Below are 26,641 nucleotides of genomic sequence, written 5' to 3'. Positions count from 1 at the left end.
GTTGGTAGAATAATGGCCCCACAAAGACGTCCACATCCTAATCTCCAGAACCTGTGAAAACACCACCTTACACAGCAAAAGGGACTTGACAGGTGGAGTTAAGTTAGGAACCTGGAGAGGGGGAGGTTTTCGCAATTACCTGCCGGACCCAATGGAATGGCAAGGGTCCTGGCAAGTGAAAGAGGGAGGCGGGAGAGCCAGAGCAGGAGCCGTGAGGATGGAAGCAGAGAATGGAGTGGTGGGATTGCTGGCTGGGAGGGGGCTGAGCCAAGGAATGTGGGCAGCCTCTAGAAGCCAGAACAAAGTAACAGATGCTCCTGCAGAGCCTCCAAAAAACAAATGCCAGCCTTAACCCTGTAAAACCCATGTCAGACTTCTAACCTAAAGAACTGTATTTCCACTGAGTCAAGTAAGTCAGACAAAGAGAGACAAATATCATACAGTACCACTTCTATGTGGACGCTAATAAAAATGATACAAAAGAACTTATTTAAAAAACAGAAACAAACACAGATTTCAAAACCAATCTTACGGTTACCTCAGGGGAAACCGTTGTGGGGAAGGAAGAACTGGGAGCGTGGGAATAACATCTACACCCTGCTGTACAAAATAGATGATTAACGAGAACCTACTGTAGAGCACAGGAAAGTCTGCTCAATAGTTTGTAATAACCTATATGGGGAAAAAAGAATGGCTATATTTGTATGTCTGACTGATTCACTCTGCTGTACATCTGAAACTCATACATTGTAAGTCAACTATACCCCAATAAAATTGAATTAAAGCAAATAAACTTGTATAGTTGTAGGACACTGCTCTGGGCCCATCTGTTACAGCAGCAGTAGGAAATGAATACCCTTCCCCTCCACATGGGCGCCCCCACCTGGCATTTCCAGGAAAGCTCTGTCAGCACTGTTCTGCCCCCCCCAGAGCTCCAGGGCCCAGCAGACTGTGAAGCCAGCAGACTATGGCAGATTGACCTCCACTGTCTCTCCTATGCCTGTCTCCTTAGCCATCCCTCCCAGCTTGGCCCTCATTCAGCCCTCGATGCCTCCAGTTTAGATAAGTTTATCTCAGTGGATGTACTCGCCTCACTCACACCTCCTCACTGATCATTCTGCACAAAACAAATGAAGCGTATCCCCCAAGCGTAACTCTGCTGGTATTTCTCCCATCAATGAAAAATTTCCATCGCTGACGATTTCTGATTAAATGCATTGAAGCTCTCTGTGATGGGCTGACTTGTGTCCCTCCAAATTCATATGTTGAAATCCTAACCCTGGTACCTCAGAATGTGACTCTGTTGGGAGACAGGGCCTTTAAAGAGGTGATTCACTTAAAATGAGGCCCCTTAGGCGGACTCCAATCCAATCTGACTGAATTTGGACACACAGACAACATACATGTGCGCACACAGAGAAAAGACCGTGTGAGGACACGGCCAGAAGGCGGCCACCTGTAAACCATGCAGAGGCCTCAGGAGACGGCAACCCTGCTGACATCTTGATATTGGACTTCTTGTCTCCAGAACTGCAAGATAACAAGTTTGTTATTTAAGCCACGCCATTTGTGGTATTTTATTACGGTGGCTCTACTGAACTAATACACCCTAGATGCACTGACCTTATCTAATTTGTCATAAATAATACAGAATATTTCCCTCTATGGACTTTACAGTCCAAACCCAGGCAGTCTCCGAAAACTTCTGCCTCTGTGCCTTTGCTCATCCTGCATCCCCTAGCTAGGCCCTCCCCGTCTCACCTCTGACAGATAAAATTCTCATTGTGTGGGACAGCAGAGGTCAGTGGAAAGAGATCATGGCTGGGAATCGTAAGTCCTGGATTCAAGGTTCAACCCTGTGATTTACTAACTGTGGGATCATGAGCAATCGGCTTATTAAGTCCTCTAGGTCTCAGTTTTCTCACCCCTAAAATGGGTAAAATGATCTCTTTGCAAGTCTCAGGGCTGTTACAAGGTTCCAATGATATCATGTATGAGAATACCTTAGAGTTTAAAGTACTATGTGTGTGTGTGTGTGTGTGTGTATATATATATATATATAGTTATAGTATATATATATATATATAGTTATAATGTGTGTATATATATATATATAGTTATAGTATATATATATATATATATAGTTATAATGTGTGTATATAGAAGGCCCTAGTCAAAAACCACTTCCTTCATTAAGCTTTCTCCGACCCTCTCACTGCCCCTTAAAAACTCTGAACTATCACCATGTCTCGTTCCTTTAACTTTGTACATTTTTATTTGTCTGCAGCGTCGCCTAGAGCACAGGTTTTGTATTCAACCAGACTTGGATTTAGCTGTCATTTGTCAGTGGTAGGACTTTGAGTAAATCACTTAACTTTTTTGGACTTTAGTTTTCCCCCTTCATAAAATGGGTACTGAAATAGAACCTACTTCACAGGGTTGAGGTGAGGATTAACAAAGACAATACATTTAAAATATCTGCACAGAAAGTGCTCAATAAATGGCCAGCTTGTCTCTTTCCCACTTGATTCACTGAGAATCCCACCCAGCCCCATCTGTCCTTGCACATATGCCTTCTCTGGCATTGAGCAGGGTCTCTGCAGGTACCAGGTACATGGTATTTATTGAATGAATGGGTAGGCTTGAGACTATCACTGATACAATGAGAAAGGTCAGAGAAGGTGTGAATGAGAAATCTGAAATTCTTCACATTTCAGTGCTGCTTGAGGATGGCATCAACAAAAGTCCGGGAGGGGAGGGGATCCTCCCAAGTAAGTCAGACACAACCCCATCAGACAACTGGCCCCCACTCGTGAACCACTTAGGTCACCAGCTTCCTTTAGTCAATAAGGGGTTATTCCAAACCTCCTTTCAGAAACTTTTTGCTTTGGTCAAGAGCCAAAATTCCACACAGCCAGTATTCTATCAAGTACAAAACAAGGCAGGATCTAATCACTTGTTAACCCAAAAAGCTAGAGAAGCTCAGGGAAATGAAGAGCAGGACTAAAACTGGGCCCCAAAGGGGAGCAGGATTTGCAGGTTGGGAAGAAGCAGGAACAGTGTGCCCCAGGTGCTGAGAGGGGGTGGGTAAGGCTTGAGGAGTTGGGTCCGACAGAGGCTGGGGTTCTTAGAATATAATAGCTAAGCACAGGGCCCTGCTGGGAGAAGCTGCCCCCAGCCCCGCCCCTACCAACAGGGGGCGTGTCTGCCCACAGAGACTTACCATGCTGGAGTGGACCGTAGCCTGCTCAATGTACCTTGCAATGCCTGTGACAAATGCATTCCTATCCTCGAAATTTGTGTCAAAGTTAGCCTGCAGGAATTAGAGACAGGAACATTCCATGGTTAGAAAACAGGTCGAAGGTGGCATGGTGTCCAGGGGATGAACTACTGCCAAAAAATGCCCAAGTACTCTTGGAAGCCTATCTCCCTTTCTCATCTTACACCGGGAAATTCCACCATGAATCGCACTGGGCAGCAGCCGGCTACAGACAGGCCTACATCGGCAATCAAGTTTATCCAGGGAGCCTCGGAAGTGAATGCTTAAACCATACAAGCCTAAATAGCTGTTAAAACTGAAGACGCGTTTTTTTAAGAAAGAAGCAGACTTAGATAAACAGAACAAATTAGTGGTTACCAGTGGGCGGTGGGGGAGAGGGAGGTACAGACTATTGCGTGCAAGATAGGCTCAAGGCTGTATTATACAACACATGGAATACAGCCAATATTTTGTAATAATTGTAAATGGAAAGCAATCTTTTAAATTGTACAAAAAATTTTTTAAAAATTAAGATGAAGTTTTTTTAAAAAAGTGAAGATGTGTACTGCTTTTATCCAGTAGTTGCAAAAATACTTACCTGTGGGTGCAGATTCATTTGTACAAGGATAATAACTGCACCATTTTTTTGTAATAAAAAAACTGGAAGCCATCCAAAAGTCCATTAACAGCAAAAGGCTAAATAATTAATAGTATATTCATATGACAGGCTTATAAGTGCTATGCAGTGGTCAAAAATAATGTGGTGGCATTGTAGTATTGTTAGGAAACAGCAAAATTTAGGCTAAAAAAGCCAAACCATAGAGCAAGATAATATATATGGTAAACAGGTGTGCCTGTATACATGTGTACTACATATATATATATAGTTACAGGGAAATTTTTGTTACTTGCTGTATTGCTTATAATAGAAAAATACATTTACATAATTAAAATTTAATTTTCATTAGAAAATGCAAATAAGCCAAGTTTATGAGTTCAACCTTCAGGCATGGGCTTAATAAATCTAGCCACTGAATGAATTTAAACATACAGTATGCGTTTATATTTGGCCTCATTTACGAGACCAAGAACTTTCCAAAAGTCAAAGACAACTAAAAAGCTAAACATTTCAAATTCTCTTATTCTTTCTTAACATGGTATGCTTGCCCAGCACACGCAAACAAGGGGCTATTTGCAAGGCTCACTCTGGCTGCACCGATGCCCTTCCCACCATGCCCAGGGTGGGGATCATGGGTTTGAGCAATCCGATCATGGTTTATCCCAAGCTTGACTCTCTAAAGCAAAAGCAAACAACTGTGACCGGCTTTCTCAAGCCATTACTGGCTGTGGGGAGCTGAAGATCCCTTCTCATATCCATGAAGGAAAAGTAATTACCCAGGCAGTCTCTAGGGGTTTCTAAATTGCGATATTTAATTCATGAGGTCAGAGCTGCCAAAACCTTGGTTGGTGCTGCAGCAAGAACAGCAGGGAAGGTATCTGGGGTCAGAACAGACCAACAAACCTTCCCCGGGGAAGAGAAATAGCCCTGGTGTACATTTACTAGCTAATCTGTTCTTACACTCAGCTCCACCGATGCACCAGAGACTCCATCAGCTCAGGACCTTTTACCTTCTAGAAGCAGGCATCCCCCTTCTATCTGCCTTCAGGGCAAACCTTCTGAGGAACTCCCTGTGATTCCTGAATGCCCATTCCAGTCCCAGTGCTCTGGGAGGACTCACCTGGTACATGATGGAGGAAGGGGGGGGCTCGATGCATGGCTGCTGGTCAGGGAGGGGCAGCTCTTCCAGCAGATCCACGTTGGACAGGGCATCTTCCAGAGTGACGTGGGTGGTCATGGCTGCAGTTTCTGTTGTCCAAACTGAGGGAAAGGAAGAGAGGGAAATGCAGAATTTCAGGGGCCTCCTTACATTTTGCCCAATCTTGCTCTGTCCAGGCTCCTTGCGGAGAACCCAAGGAGTTAACCTGCATTGAGACCACTTCCACTTACTACTTCTTCACATGGTGCTCTTATTCCGCACTTGATGTTTGAGGACCTCTTTTCTTTTTTGGCTGCATATGGAGTTCCGGGGTCAGGGATCAGATCTGAGCCGAAGTTGCAACCTATGCTGCAGCTGCAGCAATGCTAGATCCTTTAACCCACTGTGCAGGGCCAGAGATCGAACCAGCATCCTTGGCACAGCAGAGACACTGCCAATCCTGTTGTGTCACATCAGGAACCCCTACAAAGCACTTTTTTTTATGTCTGCTGTCTTGATAAGCCTCACCACAACCCTCTGATGGCAGGTGGCACCATATCCACATAACTGATGGAAAAAACAAGGCTCAGAGAACTTATGTGACATCCAGGCAACCACAGAGACCAGGATCAAAGGCCCTCAAATAATGCCTGATGTAGGACATGGGAAGAAGTCAGCCACCAGTTGTTATTCAAGATGTTTGTGAGTTCCACTCTTCAATTATTGCATAACACAAATACCCATGATCAAGAGAGCCAAAGATGATCAGCTTGAAACCAGAGAATGAAACTGAGCTGGGAGTAAAAGAATTCAGACTCCAGCAAATTTAACCTTATTTGCAAAAATGTCAGAGCCATTGTCTTCCTTGGCCTGGAAGTATGGTATGCTCTGTAAGCCACACCAAACAGCCCGAAATGGGCATTTTTTGTGTCTTGGAGCCTGGCAGAGTGCAATGGCTTTGATGAGAACTCTGCCAAGCAGTGAAGCTGAAGAGGTTCCAGAAAGCAGTTACTTAATAGGAGATAACTGCTATTTTAAGAACTCAGCACCCAGCAAACAGAATACTCATTTTTTAAAGTTTATGTGAAACTTGTCATGACTTTTAGGGCATAAAACAGGTTCTCACAATCCCCCAAATATGACCTTCTAGAAGTCACATTCACAGACTACAGTGCAATAAAATTAGAAATCAATAATGCAAATTATAGCAAAGGGAAAAAAACCCTATACTTATGAAAATTTGTAAAAACCTTCCTCCAGGTTATTCATAGCTAAAGAGGAATTCAAACAGAAATGATAAAATATTTAGAACTAGAAGCTAAAGAGCATGTATAAATGTCTTAGTGCATTTAGTAGAAAATCAGAAAGCAGAATTAAATGAACAGAATTTTCCACTCAAAAGCCTAAAAAGAGATAAAAATCAATCCAAAGAAATGAGAGTGCAGGGATTCCTAACTGCAAAAGCAAAAACAAATGAGGCAAGAAACAAAGCAAAACAAAGCCAACAACAGGGTAGGTGAATAAAAATCTAAAAAAAGAGTTTTGTTTTGTTTTTTGTTTGTTTGTTTGTTTGTTTAGGGCTGCACCCACAGCATATGGAAGTTCCCAGGCTAGGGGTTGAATCAGAGCTACAGATGCCGGCCTACCCCACAGCCACAACAATGCAAGATGCAAGCCACGTCTTCGACCTACACCACAGCTCACAGCAATGCCAGATCCTTAACCCACTGAGTAAGGCCAGGGACCGAACCTGCAACCTCATGTTGCTAGTCGGATTCATTTCTGCTGCACCATGATGGAAACTCCTAAAAACTGCTTTTTATGGTGTTCCCTTCTTGGCTCAGCAGTAATGAACCCAATATACATGGGGACTCGGGTTCTATCCCTGGTGGGCTGAGGATCTGGTGTTGCCGTGAGCTGTGGTGTAGGTTGCAGATGAGGCTCAAATTCGAATTGCTGTGGCTGTGGTGTGGGCTGGCAGCTGCAACTCTGATTGGACCCCTAGCCTGGGAACTTCCATATGCCTCAGGTGAGCCCTAAAAAGTCAAAAATAAGAAATAAAAATTAATAAAAACTGAGTTTTATAAAATAATTAATAGTAAGAAGAAGAAACTGCTAAGGTTTTAGCACACTTGAATAAGGAAACACAGAGAAGGCTGCCTGAGCTCCCTCCTCATCCCCCATCCCAGGGGAGTGAAAGACCTGCTTCAGGGCTGGAACTGCAGAATGTCAGAGTTTGCCTGGCTCATAAGGAAATGTGGTGTCAGAGACCAGGGCAGAGAAGGGCCAGAGACAGGAGCTGGGCTCAGGCTGGGAAGGGCTGACACCACTGCAGGGGGCTTCCCTCGCAGGCTGACCCAGTTGTTTGGGGAGGCAGAGGGGCTGAGCTGCGGACCTCCCACTTTACACTTCACCAAGTTCTCAACACACTTCCCTGCCACACACTGTGGTGGCAGAGAAGGCCACACCCAGTGAGGGCACAGGAAGCTCAGAAGTGACTTCCTCCCCTGCCCTTGCAGTGCCTGGCCTCACAGAGGTGGTTTCAGGCCCTCTCCATACCTGGGCTTCTTCCTCAGCTCTCGTCCCTGCCCTGAATTCTATGCTCAGTTCTACAGCAAAAGCATTCACCGATTCACAGAAAAGTCTGTCTTCTTTCTCACATGAATGTTAATAAGTCCATTTTGCAGGAGGGGTTCATGTTGTTACAGGGCATAATGCTCTACAAGCTCCAAAGCCCTAATGCTCTTCCTTAATTCAAATAACAATAAAACTAAGATTTTTAAGCCCCGACGTTGTGTCATTCTGCCAAGCACTCAACTATTTTAATCTTGCATCAACCCTATAAAGGTAGGTATTAGGATTATTCCCATTTTACAGAGGAGCAAATAGAAGCTCAGAATTTAGGTAATTTTTACAAGGTCAAGTGCTGGCAAGTGGTGGAGCTGGGCTTGGGACCTAGATTTATCTCATAAGAAAGGACTATAAGCCACTATCTATCTACATCAAAGGGACCTAGGAGCCAACCTGAGGCAGCTGTCACTGGCCAAAGATGGGGCAATCTGAGCATCCATTAGCATAACTCAACGCATAACCCCTAACCCCTAACCCTAACCCTGACCCTAACCCTAATATCTTGAAACAATATCAGATATACCACGAGATAACAAAGACAAAAAGCTGGGTTTTATTCTTTTGCTACTGTTGAAGGATAGCTATGAACCAATTTTTATGTTGAAAATCAATCAATAAAAGGGAAGACGCAAATATTGAACCTGTCTTTCCTAAACAAACTACACCACCGGAAAACTGATTTGCAGAAGAGAAAGGGGTTTCTCATTTACAAAGGTTTCCCTGAGAAATATTCATCCAATTAAAAGATCTCTATTTTCTAACCCCCTAATGAATACCTGGACGTAGGCACTGATGATTAACCACTGCTAACATCACTACATGAGGGTCAATCAGACATTATGTGCCTCCCGATGGAAAAACATGCTATCACCGCATGAAGAGCTCTGGACCCAAAACACAACCCTTGAATCTAATCAGGCCTTTGATACCAACTGACACGAAGTACAGAGGACATAACATGTCAAGATATACCACAGTGAGGTAATCAGTCAAACGCCACTTACAGCAAAGTCTACTGAACAAATAAATCAGCATTGAACAAGTAAAGTTCAAGGTTGGAAAAAAGAGCTGGAGGAGTAAGTTATAAATGAGAAAGGCTTCACCACCACATCCCCTTGTTTGGACTTTATTTCAAACCAACTGCCACAGAAATGAAATTGTAACATATCTGAGAACACAGGAAAATTTCTCTGGCTAATTACTGATTCCATATTTGACAATATTAAGAAAATGGTGTCATTATTTTCTAGAACTGACCGTAATACTGAGGTTATGTTTTAAAAGAGTCCTTATGTTCTATAAATTCATATGGATTAAAATATATAGGGGTTTGCTTCCAAATAAAAGTAGTGGGGGAAGAGTGGGAAATAGATGAAAAAAAAATCAGCTATGGGTTTATAATTGTCAGTGCTGTGTGAGGCTTACACACAGGGATTTATGCTCACTTTTTTCTATCCCATTTTAAATATATTGGAAATTCTCTATAAAAACTCCCAGCTCAATGCACACACGCCCAGGTATAATCCATCTTTCCCTCCTTCGTCTTCCTGGCTCCTACCGGCTATGCTCTTTGCCTTCTCTTTACTCCTCTAACCTGGGCTTCTTCTAGGCTTCACAGGTTCCAAAGTACTAATTTATCAGACTAGCCCTTAGGATTTCCCCTTTTAACGCAATAATACCCCCTCACTTCCCTTAAAAAGAATCAGTAAATGAACAGCCTATAGAGCTGGTAAGTTAGGAGTCTTTCTTTCTCTTATAAATACAGCTTCTCTAATGGATTTCTCTGTTTGTAGATCACTCACCATCGAATGGAGAAGGAAATTTTAACCCGAGTGCTGGACGGCACTGCCAACTCCACATCAATCAGAAAGAAAGAACATTTTGGAAATTTTAATAGTGGTACACATGCAAATAAGTACTTCTTTTTTGGCCCAAGAGTCCTGTCACGCAATCTTCCCAAGGAGAAGAATTGTTTATCTTCAGTCTATAACCACGCGGCTATTTTGGCTCTTGGGAAGAGAAATGAATAAAATATTAAAAAATTAACAGTGTTTTGGGAGGACTATCTACCAGACACGGCTGCATCCTCTCAGGGTGGGGCACTCATGGCAGATTTATATTCAGCTTCTTCCTAACAATTGTAAACCAGTGGCCTGGTTTCACCGAGAGGTAATAACATGGGCTTCTAGGCAATGTGCTTCTGGGAAGGGCTCTAGGACCAAGAAGGAGCAGGCCCCAAGGATGCAGGGCCCGTGCTGGGAGAGAGCCTGGCTTTGGGAATGCAGAGGAACACACCCCAAACCCTGCCACTCTCTAAACAAAGATGTGCAGTGTCATCTTGTCTGAGTTTCTGGAAGGACAATTTAAAAAGTCAGAATTTTTACTGACATGGTAAAGTCAGGCTAAGCATGGTGGGTCTGCTCCAGCTCTGGGTTCCAGTCATCTGTCACCTCCTAGCTGAATAAGCATAGCATGCGACTTAACCTCTCTGAGCCATTTCCTTATCTGTAAAAGGGTGATGATTAATAACAGGCCCTGACCTCAGTGATTTATTCTGAAGATTATATAACATTACAACACGTGGAATGCTTAGCTCAACTGCAAGCACACAGCAAGCACTCAAGAAATCTTAGCTAGTTGCATGGCCTCTTTTCAAGAGGGCACAGGGGTGAATTAAACATTGCAATAGCTCACCCACAGAAAAGGAAGGCATTGTAATTATCATATCAACAGATCTTTCATATTGATTCCCTCAGTCACAGCTCCCCTGCAGGGTTCCAGGGGACAGGTGTTATTTCTGCTGTTTCTTTTTTTTCTTTTTTTGTCTCTTTAGGGCTACACCCTTGGCATAAGTGTGTGTGTGTTTTGGGGGGGGGGGGTTCCCAGGCCAGGGGTTGAATTGGAGCTACAGCTGCCAGCCTACATCATAGCTCTCAGCAACACCAGATCCTTAACCCACTGAGAAGGCCAGGGACTGAACCTGCATCCTCATGGATACTAGACAGATTCATCTCCACTGTGCTGCAATGGGAACTCTCTTAAAGAACATTTTGAAAGGAAGCTCTGGAAAGTATGTCCTTAGAATACAAAAACTAGAACTTCCCTGGTGGGCTAGTGGTTAAGGACTTGGCATTGTCTCTGCTGTGGCTTGGGTTTGATCTCTGGCATGAGAACTTCCATTTGCAGCAAGTGTAACCAAAAAAAAAAAAAGAAAGAAAGAAAGAAAACAGAAACTATACCTCTATCTTTAATACTATTATTGCTAATTAATAGTAATGCAATTGGAGGAACCAAATGAAATGACTTAGTAGTGTTATACTGAATTTTTTTCATGTAAGGATGCTAAAGCAGTATGTCACCTATAAACATGAAGGTGCATATAGTTTTCCAAAACAGAAGACCAGCCTTATAAACTATAATATTATTTAATTCCTTTTCTAACTTCTGCCTGTATATCTGTGGTGATAATATCCCCAAGGATATGGACAATTTATTTGTGCTTATTTAGATAATATATTTCAGTAAAATCTAGCCTGTCTAGTCAGATTTGTTTCTGCTGAGCCACGATGGAATTCCTATTTTTGCTGTTTCTAAGGAGGCACGGCGTTGCCGAGGAGTGAAACCATTCATCCAGGGTCACATGGTCAGCTAGTGGCTGAGTGAGGACAGAAATGGGATACCTTGACTCTTAGTTCTATGTTCTTTCTTCTAGACAAAATCTACAATTGTACCTTTTGAAAAGGTACCAACCACTTTACTTTTTTGTTTCCCCCAATCTGATTGCCTTTTACTTCCTCAAAAAGAACAAGACTCTGCCAAGCTAGAAAAATTAGGTAACTGTCTCCTTTGGATTTCATGAGAGGCCAGGAAAGATTTTCCCTGTCTATAAGTCTCTCCAGCTAGAAAGCAATTAAAATAGGTAAATAAAATAAAAATGTAAAATTATAAGTGCACATGCATATTTACAGCTGCAAGTAAAATATATGGAAGTAAATATGTATATAGATATGTCAATATAAAAATACATAAAAGAGGAGTTCCCATTGTGGAGCAGCAGAAACCAATCCGACTAGGAACCAGGAGCTTGAGGGTTCAATCCCTGGCCTCTCTCAGTGGGTTGAGGATCCGGTGTTGCTGTGGGCTGGGGTGTGGGTCGCAGATGCGGCTCGGATTCCTCATTGCTGTGGTCGTGGTGGAGTCTGGAGGCTACAGCTCCAAGTGGACCCCTAGCCTGGGAGCCTCCATGTGCTGCGGGTGCGGCCCTGAAGAGACAAAAGACAAAAATAATAAATAAATAAATAAATAAATAAATAAATAAATAAATAAATGAGAGGCTTAGACTGCCCCCCTTCAAAAATCTTGTGGAGCAGCATTTCAGTGAGCAAAGAAAAAAATCCAAACAATTCAGAGGGTAGCCTGCTCTTCCATCCTGGGTGTGAAAGATGAGTGTGTTTGGAGACTGCGTGGGGACCCAAGTTTGCTGTGACAGGACATGGGTCATGGTCTTTCCCCTGTATCTGGGATCCTGTCACACACTGAGGTCAGCTTTGTCACGGGTGTGGGGATCAAGCAAGGACTTGGTGACTTGTGTGAATCTTACTGGACTTCCATAAGGTCCACCAAAAGGGACCAGTCGGCTAATTCTGAGCTGGTTGGGAGTGAAGAGTTTTATAGGAATGCTCCACTTAAACAGTCAGACCTAGTGGCTGCAAACCCCATAGTGGTGACTTGGTGCTACCTTTAGAACCTTACCTGTAAAATCTGTATTTTACAGATTTTAAAATAAAGTCGAGGTGAGGGGCCAGCCTCATAGAGGCAGGTAGAAAGCTATATAAGGTGGCAGCCTGGGGGGTCTGGGCCATGGAGTGTAGGAGTAAGAACTCATAAGAACTCAACACATTTCTGCAGCCTTAGAAGTTATCACCAATATCACGGTACCCAACAGAACTCAACAGATACCTTACGCACTGCCAGAATGAGCCGAGTGCCGGAAGAGACCTAAGGAAACGGTAACCCCCTTAAGAAGACTTTCTGACTCCCCTACCTGCTATCTGAATATACTTTCTCCCCTGGTGCTCACTGAACCCAGTGTGCGCCCTCTTTATTGCTCTATTAACCATGAAATAATAACTGTGCCATGTGTTCCCTCCTACCCTAAATGACAAACTCCTTGAGGACAGGAGCTGTGTCCAACACCCAAGTCCTTGCACAATGCCACACACACATTTGTAGCTAAAATAAAGATCTGACCCATGAGCAGATAACCAATGATCCCAACATCAAGAAAGGCATTGCTATGTCCAAGATGCCAGCTTCTTAAAAGTGGGGAAGGAGGACAAGGAACATAAAAAGAAGAAAGCTCTTTATATTTTAAAAAGAACTCCTTCGAAGCAGTTCACATATCTAACACTGGAGCACTTAGAATAAAGCTTCAATACTTGTGAACAGTTATCTATGAAATAAAAATTTCTCTCCTCCATCACTGTATGTCCTGGTTTTACTTATCTTTCAAGGTGTCTCCCCTCTATGACGTGACTGCTCCTTCTTTGGAACTCCCAAAGCTTACTAGCACAGCGTTGGTTGAGTGTGTAAAATTGGAGCCCTCATACATAGCTGGTATGAACGTACACTGTGCAGCAACTTTGCAAAACGGTCTGGCAGTTCCTGGAATTTTAAAATATAGAGTTATCATATGACCCAGCAACTCCACACCTAGGTATACTAGCAGTGCCTACCTCTCTTCTGACACGGTCTGTCTCAAAATGGTCCCGAGTATGGTTACTTCCTCTTCTCATGCCAGCGCAAATCTTGCTCATTGATAACCTCTCTATTTCTCAATGAGTCCACAGGTAGCCTCAGAATCCTGCTCATGAAACACAAAACTCCAAGTGGCCACTAGCACTCAATCTGAGATTGCCTATAAACTAAAACATATGTGCCATCCCTAGAGCAGAATGATGCATGTGTGTGCAAGCTCTGTGAGGTCAGGGACCATCTCTTACCCATCACTGAAAACCTTGGAGACCTTGGCAGGATACTGAGGAAAGGTAAAGCACAGAGGAAGTATCTGAAGAAAGAACACATCAACACACTTGACCCTGCAACCACAGGAGGAATGAGATGACCTGTAGTGGGCATGCCTTCATTTCTGGTTTCCCTTTCCTTCTCCTTCACTATTAATAACAGATAATTTAAATCAACATGGAACACACAGTCGTATCCATAAACTGCCTGTACAATTATTTACTTAACATTTTTTCTAAACGGACTTTTTGGTTCCACTTTATAAATATATTTCAGAAGGAAGCTTATTTTTACTTAACATTTTTTCTAAACGGACTTTTTGGTTCCACTTTATAAATATATTTCAGAAGGAAGCTTTATATCATAATCACTAGTAGAGAACTGTTATCACTTGCCATAAACAGAGGGAAACAACAGAAAATAAAAGCACAGAAAACAAACACAGGTCTGAGTGTTATCTGCAAATGATCTCACGTCCACCAATACGCTCACTAGAGGTGGCTAAGCATGGTGGTGAACCAGTGTTAGAGTCCTGACTCTGCTACTACTCAGCTGTGTGACCTTGGGAAAGTTGACCTTGGGAACAAAATGTTTCTGAACCTCACTTGCTTCATTTTTCATACGAGAAATAATAATGGTTCCTACCTCATATGCTTTGAAAATCAAATAAGTTAATCCATGTAAATAGCTTGATAACAGGTAGAAAATGCTCTATAAAAGTTAGTCCCACAACAAAACCAAACCCAGCAACATATAAAAAGAATTATACATCAAGGGCAAGTTAATTCACGCTGGAATGTAAGACTGGTATAACATTAACGTATGAAAATCAATTAATGTGATAAACCATATCAATGCAATAAAGGACAAATCCCACAGGATCGTCTCAACACATGCAGAAAAAGCATTTCACAAAACTCACACTCTTTCAGGATAAAAACACTCAACCAACTATGAACAGAAGAGAACTTTCTCAAACTGATGAAGGGCAGCTACAAAAACACCTGCAGCCAACATCAGACTTGATGGGAGACTAAATCCGTTCCCCTTAAGAGTAAAAAGACAAACAGGTCCGCTCTCTCCATTTCTAATCAACACTGCACTGGAGATTCTAGCCAGGGTTTTAGAACAATTAGGAAAGACAATGAAATAAATGATATCTAAATTAGAAAGGAAGAAGTAAAACTATCTCTATTTGAAGATAACATGATCTTATATGTAGAAAATTCAACAAAAAATCCACTAGAAAACTATCAGAATGAATAAACATGTCCAGCAAGGTTGATAATATCAACATATAAAAATCCATTGCATCTTTATACATTAGCAACACTCACTATAAAATGAGAATTGGGAAGTTCCCATTGTGGCTCAGCAGTACAGTAATGAATCTGACTAGTATCCATGAAGACGGGGGTTTGATCACTGGCCTCACTCAGCAGGTTAAGGACCTGGTGTTGCCATGAGCTGCAGTGTAGGTCAAAGATGAGGCTCAGATCTGGTGTTGCTGTGGCTGTGGCGTAGGCCAGCAGCTGCAGCTCTGATTAGACCCCTAGCCTGGGAACTTCCATATGCTGTGGGTACAACCCTAAAAAGCCAAAAAAAAATTTTTTTTAGTTTAAAAAATAAGGTGAAATTAGGGAAACAATTCTACATATAATAGCATTGAAAATAATACCAACCTTAGGACTAAATTTAGCAAAAAGTATTTGTTTACTCTGAAGACTATAAAATACTGTTGAAAAAAAATTAAAGACAGCCCAAATAAATGAAAAGATACCCCACTTTCATAGACTGGAAGACATTGTTAAGGTGGCAATATTTCCCAAACTGACACAGACCCAACTCGATCCCTATCCACATCCTAGCAAGCTTCTGTGCAGAACTGACAAGCTAATCCTAAAATTCATACAGAAATTCAAAGGACCCACCGAGAATGGCCAAAACAATCTTTGAAAAGAACAAAATTGGAGAACATGCTTTTTTTTTTTTTATTTAAAAACTTACTACAATGCCATCATAATCATGTGATGCTGTCATAAGGACAGACATACAGATCAATGAAACAGAATTGAGAAAGAGAATAAACCATCAAATTTATGGTCAACTGATTTTTGAGAAGGGTACCAGGAAAATTCAATGGGGAAAAAAAAATACTGTTTTCAACAAATGGTGCTGGGACAACTGGACATCCGCATGTAAAAGAATGAAGTTCAACCTCTCCCTCAAATCATATCACAAACTAACTCAAAGTGGATCAAAGACCTAAATGTGACTGCTAAAACTATAAAGCTTTTAGGAAAAAAAAGGCATAAATCTTTGTGACTTTGGAATATGTATGATACCAAAAGCATGAGCAATGAAACAATAGCTAAAACTACATATGATTAAAATTAAACTTAAAACTTTTGTAATTCAAAGGACATCAGAAGACAATGAAAAGACAATCCACAGAATGGGAGAAAATATTTGGAAATCATACATCTGTTAAGTTATGCTGAATATATAAAGAACTCTTATAATTCAACAATATAGACAGCCCAATTTAAACAATTAGCCAAGGATCTGAACTGACTTTTCTCCAAAGAAGATAGACAAATGGCCAAGAGTCACATAAAAAAGATGATTATTATCCCTAGTCATTAGGGAAATAAAATCAAAATCAAAATGCGCTATCACTTCGTGTGCACTACAATGGTTATAATCAAAAAGATAGATGATTACAAGTGTTGGTGAGGGAAATTTGAACACTTATTCATCGCTGGTAGGAATGTAAAATAGTGCAGCCACTTTGAAAAAGTTTGGCAGTCCCCCCACATTTTAAATGCAGAGTTACCACACAACCTACCTCAGTAACCACGCCTAGGGATATTCCAAAGTGAAATGAAAACATATATTCAAAAAAAAACCACCCCTGTACATGAATATTTACAGTAGCATTATTTGCAAAAAAAAATGGAATTTTCCAAAAAAATGGAAACATCTCAAATGTTCATCAACTAAAGAATGGATGAATAACATACAGTATATCCACACCTTGGAATATTATTCAGCTACAAAAAGGAATGAATTATGGATACACACTACACTTTGAAAATATACTAAGTGAAATAAGCACAATATGCTTTTTTAAGGAAATGTCCAGAATAGGCAAATGTATAGATTAATCTATAAGGCAGATTAGTAATTATGTAGACTTGGAGTAGAGATTGGGGGGAATTGGTGGTGTTGCTAAAAGGCATGAGGTTTTTTTTCTGGGGTGATAAGTAAGGTACAAAAATTAATCTTGATGATAGTTGGACAACTTTGGGCATATCGAAAAATCAATGGACTGGGAATTCTCTTGGGGCAGAGCAGTTTAAAGATCCATCGTTGCCACTGCAGTGGCTTGGGTTGCTGCTATGGCATGGGTTCAATCCTTGGTCCAGGGACTTATACAATCTGCAGCCAAAAAATAAAATAAAATAAAATAAATCACTGAACCATATGCTTTAAATGAGTGAACTGAATAGTATGTGAGCTATGTGTCAATAACGCTCTTACCAAAAAGGTCAGTATTTGTATGACTCCTTTGGGAGAACTTTGGGTAGACAGCATAAGCAGGAGTGACACGAAAAGAGATGAGCTGGAATAGGAGCTTGGAGACTTTGGGGAACTGTGACGCTCCCTGCACTGAATGAAAATGAACAGGGGAGAAAAAAAGAGCAAGAGATGCAGCCACACTACCCCAGGGAGCAGCCCTCTGGTCAGAGGCAGGGTGAGCAGACGACCATGAGGCAGGGCCCAAATGGGGCCCCTCCCCTGCTTGTTCTTTTGGCACTGCCACCTGTCAGGGCCTGGGACTGTTCCATCCAGGAGAAGAGACTCCTCAGACAGAAAAATCTCTGGAGTGAGGGAGAGTGAGCTCTGAGGTTCAGAATGAGGACAAGATGGACCTCTAGCCTCCTACCTGAGCTCTCTTTCAACTATGAGCCCCCTGAGGTCAAGAGACAAGGGGACTTGGGCAGGGCCCCTTGTCTAGTTAGGGGCAGAGCTAGGCCAACACTGCAACTTCCTGGGGAGACAAGAAGACCTGACACAATACCTGATACCTGATAGGACAGTGCTGCAAAAGAAAAAGAGGAGTATCAGACAGAAGGGACGGAGGGCAGGAGGGAGGGTTCCAATTCTGCAATAAAACAAAAATTCATGTAAGAAAGGAAATACAATCAAAGGGCAATACTTGGCTCTCTAGTGGTTATCAATTACATGTCTGAATAACGCTGCCACTTTAAACACGATTTAGGTTAAGACAGAGCTCTTACTATCTCGGGAGATGAGGACAGGGGAGGAAGGGGGCTGGTGTCAGAAAGTGCAATCAATCCCACTCTTGGGCATCTATCCGGACAAAACTCTACTTAAAAGAGACACGTGCACCCGCATGTTCATTGCAGCGCTATTCACAACAGCCAAGACATGGAAACAACCCAAATGTCCATCGACAGATGATTGGATTCGGAAGATGTGGTATATATACACAATGGAATACTACTCAGCCATAAAAAAGAATGACATAATGCCATTTGCAGCAGCATGGATGGAACTAGAGAATCTCATACTGAGTGAAATGAGCCAGAAAGACAAAGACAAATACCATATGATATCACTCATAACTGGAATCTAATATCCAGCACAAATGAACATCTCCTTAGAAAAGAAAATCATGGACTTGGAAAAGAGACTTGTGGCTGCCTGATGGGAGGGGGAGGGAGTGGGAGGGATCGGGAGCTTGGGCTTATCAGACACAACTTAGAATAGATTTACAAGGAGATCCTGCTGAATAGCATTGAGAACTTTGTCTAGATACTCATGTTGCAACAGAAGAAAGGCTGGGGGAAAAATGTAATTGTAATGTATACATGTAAGGAGAACCTGACCGCCTTGCTGTACAGTGGGAAAATAAAAAAAAAAAAAGTGCAATCTTTGTCCGTCACAGCAGGAAGTACACAGACAATGCACCGACTAGATAAATCAAGAAGCAGCAGCATAAGCATATCATTGAGAGATCTGGAGGCAACTACTCAAAGAAACGGTGAGTTAAAAGCAGCGGCCTCTAAAGGAGGTGGACGCTGGATGGTTGTTTTTCATTACAAGTCTTTCAGTACTATGTGATTGTTTTAAGCATATGCGTGTATTGCTTTGATCAAAATTTTAAACTTTACTTTAAAAGACAAGAACCCGAGGCTTCCTTGCTGGCAGTTGGACATCTGGCCAGTCCACAGCACTGTCTTGTGCTGTGTAAGTCCCTCCCTGTGTGTCTCCTGGGCCCAGAGGCCCTGTCACCTGCAGCTTCTCTCCACACAGGAGACCTGAGTCAGAGCAGAGGAGTCCAAGTCAGCCTCAACCTGGGTCTCTGGAGAAGCCTACCCTCCCCTTTGTCTACAGCAAAGAAAACGATCCTAGTGGGGCTCAAGGGCTTGCCACGGCTTTCGTCATTTCACTCAGCTGCTTCCTGTGCTGCCAGGGTCGAGGGGGCCTTTCCGTTGATAACCCAACCAGGCACATCCTATGCTCTCAGGAGGGGAGGTCACACCACCGAAGGTAGCTTGCTGATTTGCTCCCGTGGGGCCTGTGACAGGACACCACAGGCAGGGTGCCAACGTGACTTGTGTCTGGGGAGAGGAGCTGCCTCTCCAAAGCACCTGCTAAAACCCAGAAAGGGAAGCCACCACATCTGCTGTGGAAACAAAGAGTGAGACTTCAGTTCAGCCAACGGCTTCGGAGCATGCAAACCTCCCCTTCTCGGATGTGAAGTTACAACTTGAACGTGGCTCAGTCTGAAGGCTGACATGGGCCTCCCAGCCGCCGTTTTCACTCACCCTACAAGCACAATTTCCCTGTCTGTAAAATCTGGAGGTTGTCCTGGCAGTGGTTCTCAACCATGATGGCAAAACCTTGGTTGTAAAGGTTATTGTGGTAACTTGTCCTAATTTACAGTTTAAGAAAGGAGGTTTGCAAATAAGCTGCTTTTTATTATATGTGAGGAAGGGCTCTCCCACAATATAATTGCTTGAATGTTCATCTCTTTTCTTGACAGGGAGAAAATAGGATAAAGTTGGGGAAGGGACTGGCCATTGGGTGTGATGCTGGGATAATAGGCTTAGACTGCCCACCAAATGTATTAGAGAAAAAACAAAGGAAAACCCCATACAGTTAGTTAGGAATCACTGAGCTCAGGGCCCTTCCAACTCAAAAGCAAATGACTGTGACTTCAGACTGGACACTCCATCCAAAGGGCTTCCTTGGACATTATGCTTCCCAACACGTTGGCCAGGGAATTTAGGGCGCCATAAACCTGCCTATGGACATTCTTGCCTTGTGCCTTTGCTCAAATTCTCTCCATTCCCTCGTGCACTGTCTCCTCCCCTTCTCATATCCTACTCTTGACCATGGCCATGGCCCACTTCAAGGCAGCCCTCCTCGATGAAGGTCTAAACAGCTGGACCCTACCACAACCTTCATTTCTTGGAGTCTTATAGCTCTCACAACCTGCAGTCCATAATTTCCTACTGCATTAGAAACTGCTTTCTATTTTACTAATTCCTTGGCTCACCAGAAAGGACAAGGATATTCATCTTTTGCGGGGTTGACCCACAGCAAGTAACACAGAGCTGGGCACATACTAGGCCTTAACCTGCTTAGTTGACACTTGACAATCCTGCTGTATAGCACTGGGAACTATATTTGTCCCTTATGCTGGAGCATGATGGAGGATAATGTGAGAAAAAGAATGTCTCTATGTATGTGTGACTGGGTCACCTTGCTGTACAGTAGAAAATTGACAGGACATGGTAAACCAGCTATAAGGAAAAAATAAAAATCATTTTAAAAAAACACTTCATGAACGATTTGTTGAATGCAAGAGCCAATGGCCAAAATATATATCTTCTGGTTGAAAAAAAATTTTTTTTTAACATTATGGTCCCTCAAGGGCCCATATCTAAATCAGCCTTATTACTATAGGAATCTGAGGAGATATCTTTAGAAAATTCTTCTGTCACACAGTTTCCACCTCAAACCATAAAAAGCAGAACCTCATTTCTCTTTTCCACATGAAGGGTTTGAAGGGTTTGACCCCTGGTTTTGAATTCTTGTCTCGCCATTCATACCTTGCCAGAATCAGTCTTAAGATACCACGTTTTAAAAGCACGAAAAGAAAATCATTCTCAGGTGTTCCTTCAGTTAAGACCGAGTTACTGGGTGTCTTCTATCAGGGTCAGTCCTGCAGATTCTCTCTGACCTCAGCTGGGCCTTCACTAGACAATCCTCTCATTCATCCCCAGTTGATTTCTTATTCCACCCACAGAGGCAGCTGTTCCAAACCTCCGGACGTTTCCTGCACTTTCCTATCCAGTCCACTACCTTTACTTTCTGCACAGGACCTCATCTTCTGCCGTATTTGGAAGACAGAGACCACACACCACGGACACACTACACACACCCCCTCCGTTCCGTGAAGAGATTAACATTGGAGAACCACGGCTCTCTGATGGCCTAATGATAATGCAAACACAAAATCAAAGGGCCTATTGATGGAATCATCGCTGGGTCTTTCTCGGGCCTCTCTCCAGAAGGTCATGTTTACTATCCTCTCTCCTTGCACCGCTTCTGAGTTGTCGAAAGTCTTTCAAAATGCCACTCGGTCAGAAGGAGCCCCCCAAATTCTGCCTGAACCCAAGCTCCACCTTCTCAAAATGATTTCTTTCAAGAATCCGCACCCAATTAGTTTTTGCTTTCTGTGGCCAGGGTCCAAGAAGTATGGCCCAACGGTGGTCCCTGAGGCACATCCCAACACAGTCCCCTGCATGGCGGCCATGGCTACGGAGCAGCCCCCGACCTCTTTGCATCCTGGGAGGGATCCCACACCCACTGACCGAATTCTGAAATGCCTTTGAACAGACAAAGCCATCCAGGGGCCTTGACAGAAATTGTGACTCACAAAGTGCCTTTCAGTTTCTCTTTCCGCTGGCTCGATGGTACAGAGAGGCCACAGATTTGTCTTCTTAAATTGACACACAATATATAATTAATAAATTGTTCCTTTAGGAATGGAGGGCGGCCATCCAAAGGAGCCGTGCATTCAGGAACCTCCTCCCCTCCTCTGTTTCCAGCGCCTTTTCTCCTCAGACTGGGACTTAGAGACATTATCTCATCTGTGGGCTCCTGCGGCAACAGGTAGGTGACAAGCTGGGCAGGCTGCTTTCGGTTCCCCATTTTCAAACTCAGAGAGGTAGTGGCTGGTTTAAAGGCACACAGCAAGTCAGGGATAAATCTGGTGTCCGAAGACCACCGGACTGCTCTGTCTGCTCGGGAAGCGAAGCGTGCCCTTGACGTTTTTGGTTGGGTTGCAAAATGCTGAACGGACGCAAAGGAAGAGGTGCTTCCTGATCCCTGTGTCGAAATGTGAGAACTACCTCTGGACTGCTGCTCAGCATACCCTCTCCCCCTTCTCTCTGCGCTCAGCTATGCCACCTTCCTGTGCTTCTCCAAAGCATTTCCCGGCTGAAGCCGTTGCGGACATCACATCTCAGCATGCTTTCCCTTGGTTACCTTTGGCAGGTAAACCTGGGGCTAGGTTTCTTGGTCACGGAGACCAACTCCACTGGGAAAAGCACATCCAGGAAAGCACTGGAGGCAGAGGGTTGGTAAAAACTCTGGATTGGTTAAACCTCCTCCCCCCAAACTGGGGCACGTCCAGGAACTCCTGTGCCTCCTCATCCTCAGCAATGAAGACTTACACCAGCCAACTCACAGGCATGCTGTTCCTGGACACAGACACCAGCAATGAGGCATCTGCTGGGCGACCAGGGTGGAACCTTCACTGTGGGAGGCCCTCTAAGGCCATGAAATCCTTTAGCAGAGTCAACAACACACACACACACACACAAAGAATCTGTCTTCTTAAACTGACACACAATATACAATGTGGCATGAGCCACATTCTTAATGATTATGTAATTAATGCATTATAACAATAAACACATAAATATAATAGTACACACTATGTGCTAGGCACTTTGCGGCATCCCTTATTTAACAAGAGCATACTTCCCCACCACTGATGGCACAGGTGTCTCTGCTCAAGGTAACTGCATGCTCCGCCCCCCCTTGCCCCATCTCCACAACTAATGCAGGATCCATCCTCTGGACCCTAGACTTGGCTTTGCTCCTCAGGACAATAAGACCCGAGGCCTTTTACAAAGGCTCCAGTGAGGGGACTGCTGTCTGGTTTCGTCAACTACAAGTGAATAATTAATACATGCCAGTAAAGAAATAGACTCATTGTTATGGTGGCCACATGGAGGCTATAAAAGGCCATTTTGCGCAGCTCTGGGTGGAACCCTGGGACCAACAGTGGCCAAGAGAAACCTCTTTGAGAGTGTAGGCTGATCCTCAAATGTGGGGACTGGAGCTCTCGGCACTATTTTCCAGGAGTGCTGTTCCCAATGCTAATTAGCTGTTGCCTATTCATCACCTAATTCGCCTTGCCGCTCAGTGACAGCAGCAGAGGCCCACTGCATGCCCGAGAGGGCACAATATTTCAGATGGGACATGTACTATTCCCCCAAGATCCTTTTCCAGTCTTTAAATTCTTGTCTACTTTCTTCTCTGTGCCAGACTCTGATTGGCTTTGAGTAAAACTCTCCTATCCTGGTGGATTTCATACCCCACTCTTGGTCTAATGCCTACAAGTTTTTCCTTTTCCATTTCCAGCAGGTACTGAACAAGGCAGGCTTGGGTGCCTACAGAACCAGTCAGAACTGGCCAGGAAATATAATAAAGAAGCTTAGTGAACAGCACGCTAATGCCCCCAGCCAGAGGCTCAGCCTGCAGAACTAGCCAGGGGAACTGGCTTTGAGAGCAACAACACACTCTTCTTGTGGCCTAGTAGCTGCTCTGGCAGATGGCAGCCAGTGTCAACAAGTAACTCTCTATAGGTTTCACCTCCTCCAAGTAGACACTGAGTGCTCAACAATGCCTTCTAGTGACAGTAACCCCCGACCAGTTACACACACACACACACACACACACACACACACAGACACACACACTACTCCTACGGTATTTCTGCCCTTAAGGCCAAAGCTGCCCTAGCAGCAAGCAAACAGCACTGACAGCTGCTAAAAGCTGTCATTTCAGTGAGCTGTTCCCCAAAATTGCGACCCAGTTCCCTACTCCCACTTCCAGCCCACTGCCTGAAATTCCACCGTTAGAGATATGAAATATTATTTACTAAAAGCTTTGTTTCCCATTAAAATGCCTCTAAGCCTCTGTCTCCTTTCTGGTCAAATGACTTCTAAAGCACCTGCTCTGCGTCTAAAGGGAAATTCGTTTGTATTTGGCTCTTTGAGGATAAATGCCTTCACTGGCTCCTTTCTTGAAAACAATTTCTGACACAGGAGAATAGGGTGGGGGTGGGGGTGGAGCACAGGGCACTGTGTGGAAGCAGAGGTGAGAGGTCTCAGGAGGGATCGCAGAGAAGCTCTGATGGAGAAAACAACTTTCAAGGCCTTCACCACCCTGTCCAGGGATATGGACCTAGATTTTTGCCCTCCAGCAGCTATAATCTTCACAGCTGCCAGCATGGCTTGAAACAACGCCTGTGCCCAAGAGTAAGGTAAGATCGAGGGCCTCCCCACACCCCTCCTTTTCCCCCCCACCCACCCCCCGTGCGCAGAAGTGACAGAGTCAGGAGGTGGGAAGGGAGAGGTGGGAACCAGCACTCTCCTGATTGCCCCTCATGCCTGCAGGGCTACCCCAGCCTTTCTGACCATGCCTCGAAGGCACAAGTGCCCAGGAGCCCACAGGAAAATAACCTTGTCCCTTTCTGGGCCCCCGCTGTAAGGGGAGCTGAAGGCCCATCAGTCCTTGGTGAGTCGCACTGCTATGCTGGGGAAACTAGACAGGCAGAGGTCAAAGTCAGATTCCCTGGGCTGAGCAGGGTACCTGGGCAGTCTCGGTGTCCTTCTCTGTCAGGTTTTCCAGACAGAACATACTCCAGTCAGACCATGCTTCCCGCCCCCACCCCCACTGCCACACGGAGAACTGCCCTTGTATACCTTTTCAGATGCTGTATACCTTTTCAGATGATGCATACCCCTCGAGGGAGGCGGCTGTCCTGCAACGCAGAAGCCACTACAGAGCTAAAGAAAACCCAACCTTTCCCCCAGGAATCAGCCCACTCTTTCCCTTCCCCCCACCTCCTCCCCACCCCCAGCCAGCCAGAGGGAGAGGATGCTAGGCCAGAAGGCTTCAAAGCGGGTCAGGCCTGCCTCCTCGCTCATTAAAGCCCCCCACCCCGAAACAACGCCGCGGAGACCCCTGCTCCACCCATCTCACGTTCACTACAGGGCGCGCTGCGTCCAAGGCGGCTGCCAGGCGGGCCCAGGCGGCTCTAGCTGGCCCTGGGGGAGGTGATGGTAGCTACGGCAGCAGAGGCGGCAGCAGAGGCGGTGGCCGGCGCTCTGCAGTACCTGGGCGCCGGGAGGTCGCCACCGCCGGCCTCGCGGCCGCTGCAGGTGCTTCAGATGCTCGACAGGAGCGCCGCTTCCTCCCAGGCGGGTGGCTTCGGCCCAGGCCGCGCACCTGCTGCTGCTGCCACCGCCACCGCGCCTCAGCTTCTCCGTGCGTCGGTGCCTCCCCGAAGGGGGTCCGCGCCTCAGGCACTAGGGTGGGCCAAAGGGGGCAGCGGGCTGTGCTGGGCCCGAGGCCCGGCCTCTGGGAGCTTCTTGGGGCCCCCAGGCCGGGCTAGCCCGGCCGCCGCGCCGAGCACCCCCACGGCGCTGGGAGAAGGGGTGCGAGCCCCTCGCGCATCTCTACGGCTGCGTCGACATCCCCAGCAGCATCCCGGTCCCCACGCCGGCCCCGAGGCCTGCGAGCGCCGCTTACCTGGGTCTGCAGCAGGTCTAGGGGAGCTGCCCGAGGATACAGCGGGGGCCCCGCGCCGGGGCGCAGGATGCTCTGCCTGGCCCGGCTCGGCGGCCGCCGCGCTTGGGCCCGCCCTCGGCCCCGCCCCTCCATCCGCTGCGGCTCCTCCTCCGTTCCCCGCACCCCGCCCCTTCGCCGCCGCGCCTGTCACACAAAGAGCAGGAAATGGCTGCGGCCAGGGGCTCTGGGTGCGTCCCTCAGCGCGGCTGGCGCATCCCGGACCTGCACCCGGACCTGCACCCGGACCTCTCGCCCCAGGAGAGCCAGCTACGTCGCTTAGGGAGGATTTCCCCGGGCCCCTCAGACCCAGGAACCACACCTGCAGCTTGTGGGAGGACTGATCCTTTGGGCTCCATTAGGATCTCATTGATCTCACATGATTTCCAAATGCATATTTTTCGAGCACTTCTTTCGTTCCAAGCACCGTGCCAGGAGCTGAGTATGCACTGGGGTATGCAAAAGACAGAGTCTCTGCCCTTCTGGAGCTTATCATCTATCAGGAGATACAGGGCATAAATTAACTTGGCAAATGTCCAGTTTCAGCTAAAAGACCGTTTTGTGGGGAAAAAAAAAGAAAGAAACAGGGTGAAATGATAGAAAATAAACCTGAGAGTTGGGGAGAGGGCTTCTGCCAATGGAGTCTGATCCCAAATGCTGCTCCTCTGTTCAAGAATACCTTCTGGTTCTCTCTTTCACTTCCTTGGTGTGGAATCCCTGAAGCTGCCATCTCTTAAGCAGAGGCCTGCCTCAACTTCATTCAGGAAGAATTAATTGCCTAATGGACAAAAAGGCAAATCCATGATGACAGAAATTAGAGAAGGAATTGAGAGGACAGGCACCTTTCTCTTCAAGACTTATTTGCCATTTAGGGCCCTCCAAAGAAATGGTTCACATTGAAATGCACCCTGGCGGGGCCTCAAACCAGGTGGAAGTCAGACAACACCTAATTCCAACCTTGGGACCCCTGAGCAAGTCACTTCACCACTCTGTTCCTGAGATGCCA

At 45.0% G+C, this 26,641-nt stretch overlaps 1 protein-coding gene across 6 annotated transcripts in view; it reads right to left on the bottom strand.

Moving 5' to 3' along the window:
* The window catches only part of CYFIP2 (cytoplasmic FMR1 interacting protein 2), a 167,136-nt gene extending 141,424 nt beyond the window's left edge, over positions 1 to 25,712 (bottom strand). For 5 of the 6 annotated variants that reach the window (XM_047776763.1, XM_047776484.1, XM_047776576.1 and 2 more), the window contains exons 1-3: positions 25,600 to 25,712; positions 4,999 to 5,138; positions 3,224 to 3,313 (exon numbers count right to left, since the gene is read on the bottom strand). In XM_047776763.1, coding sequence (XP_047632719.1) covers positions 3,224 to 3,313; positions 4,999 to 5,115 — 207 coding nt within the window. In that variant the 5' untranslated portion in view covers positions 5,116 to 5,138; positions 25,600 to 25,712. Of the gene's footprint in view, positions 1 to 1,456; positions 1,977 to 3,223; positions 3,314 to 4,998; positions 5,139 to 25,599 lie in introns of those variants that run through there. The other variant, XM_047776850.1, reaches the window with a different exon arrangement.
* Between the last annotated feature and the right edge of the window lie 929 nt (positions 25,713 to 26,641).

The sequence above is a fragment of the Phacochoerus africanus genome, chromosome 1 (genome assembly GCF_016906955.1).
Source record: "Phacochoerus africanus isolate WHEZ1 chromosome 1, ROS_Pafr_v1, whole genome shotgun sequence".
Lineage (NCBI taxonomy): Eukaryota > Metazoa > Chordata > Mammalia > Artiodactyla > Suidae > Phacochoerus > Phacochoerus africanus.
This window is presented reverse-complemented; position numbering and strand designations above follow the sequence as displayed.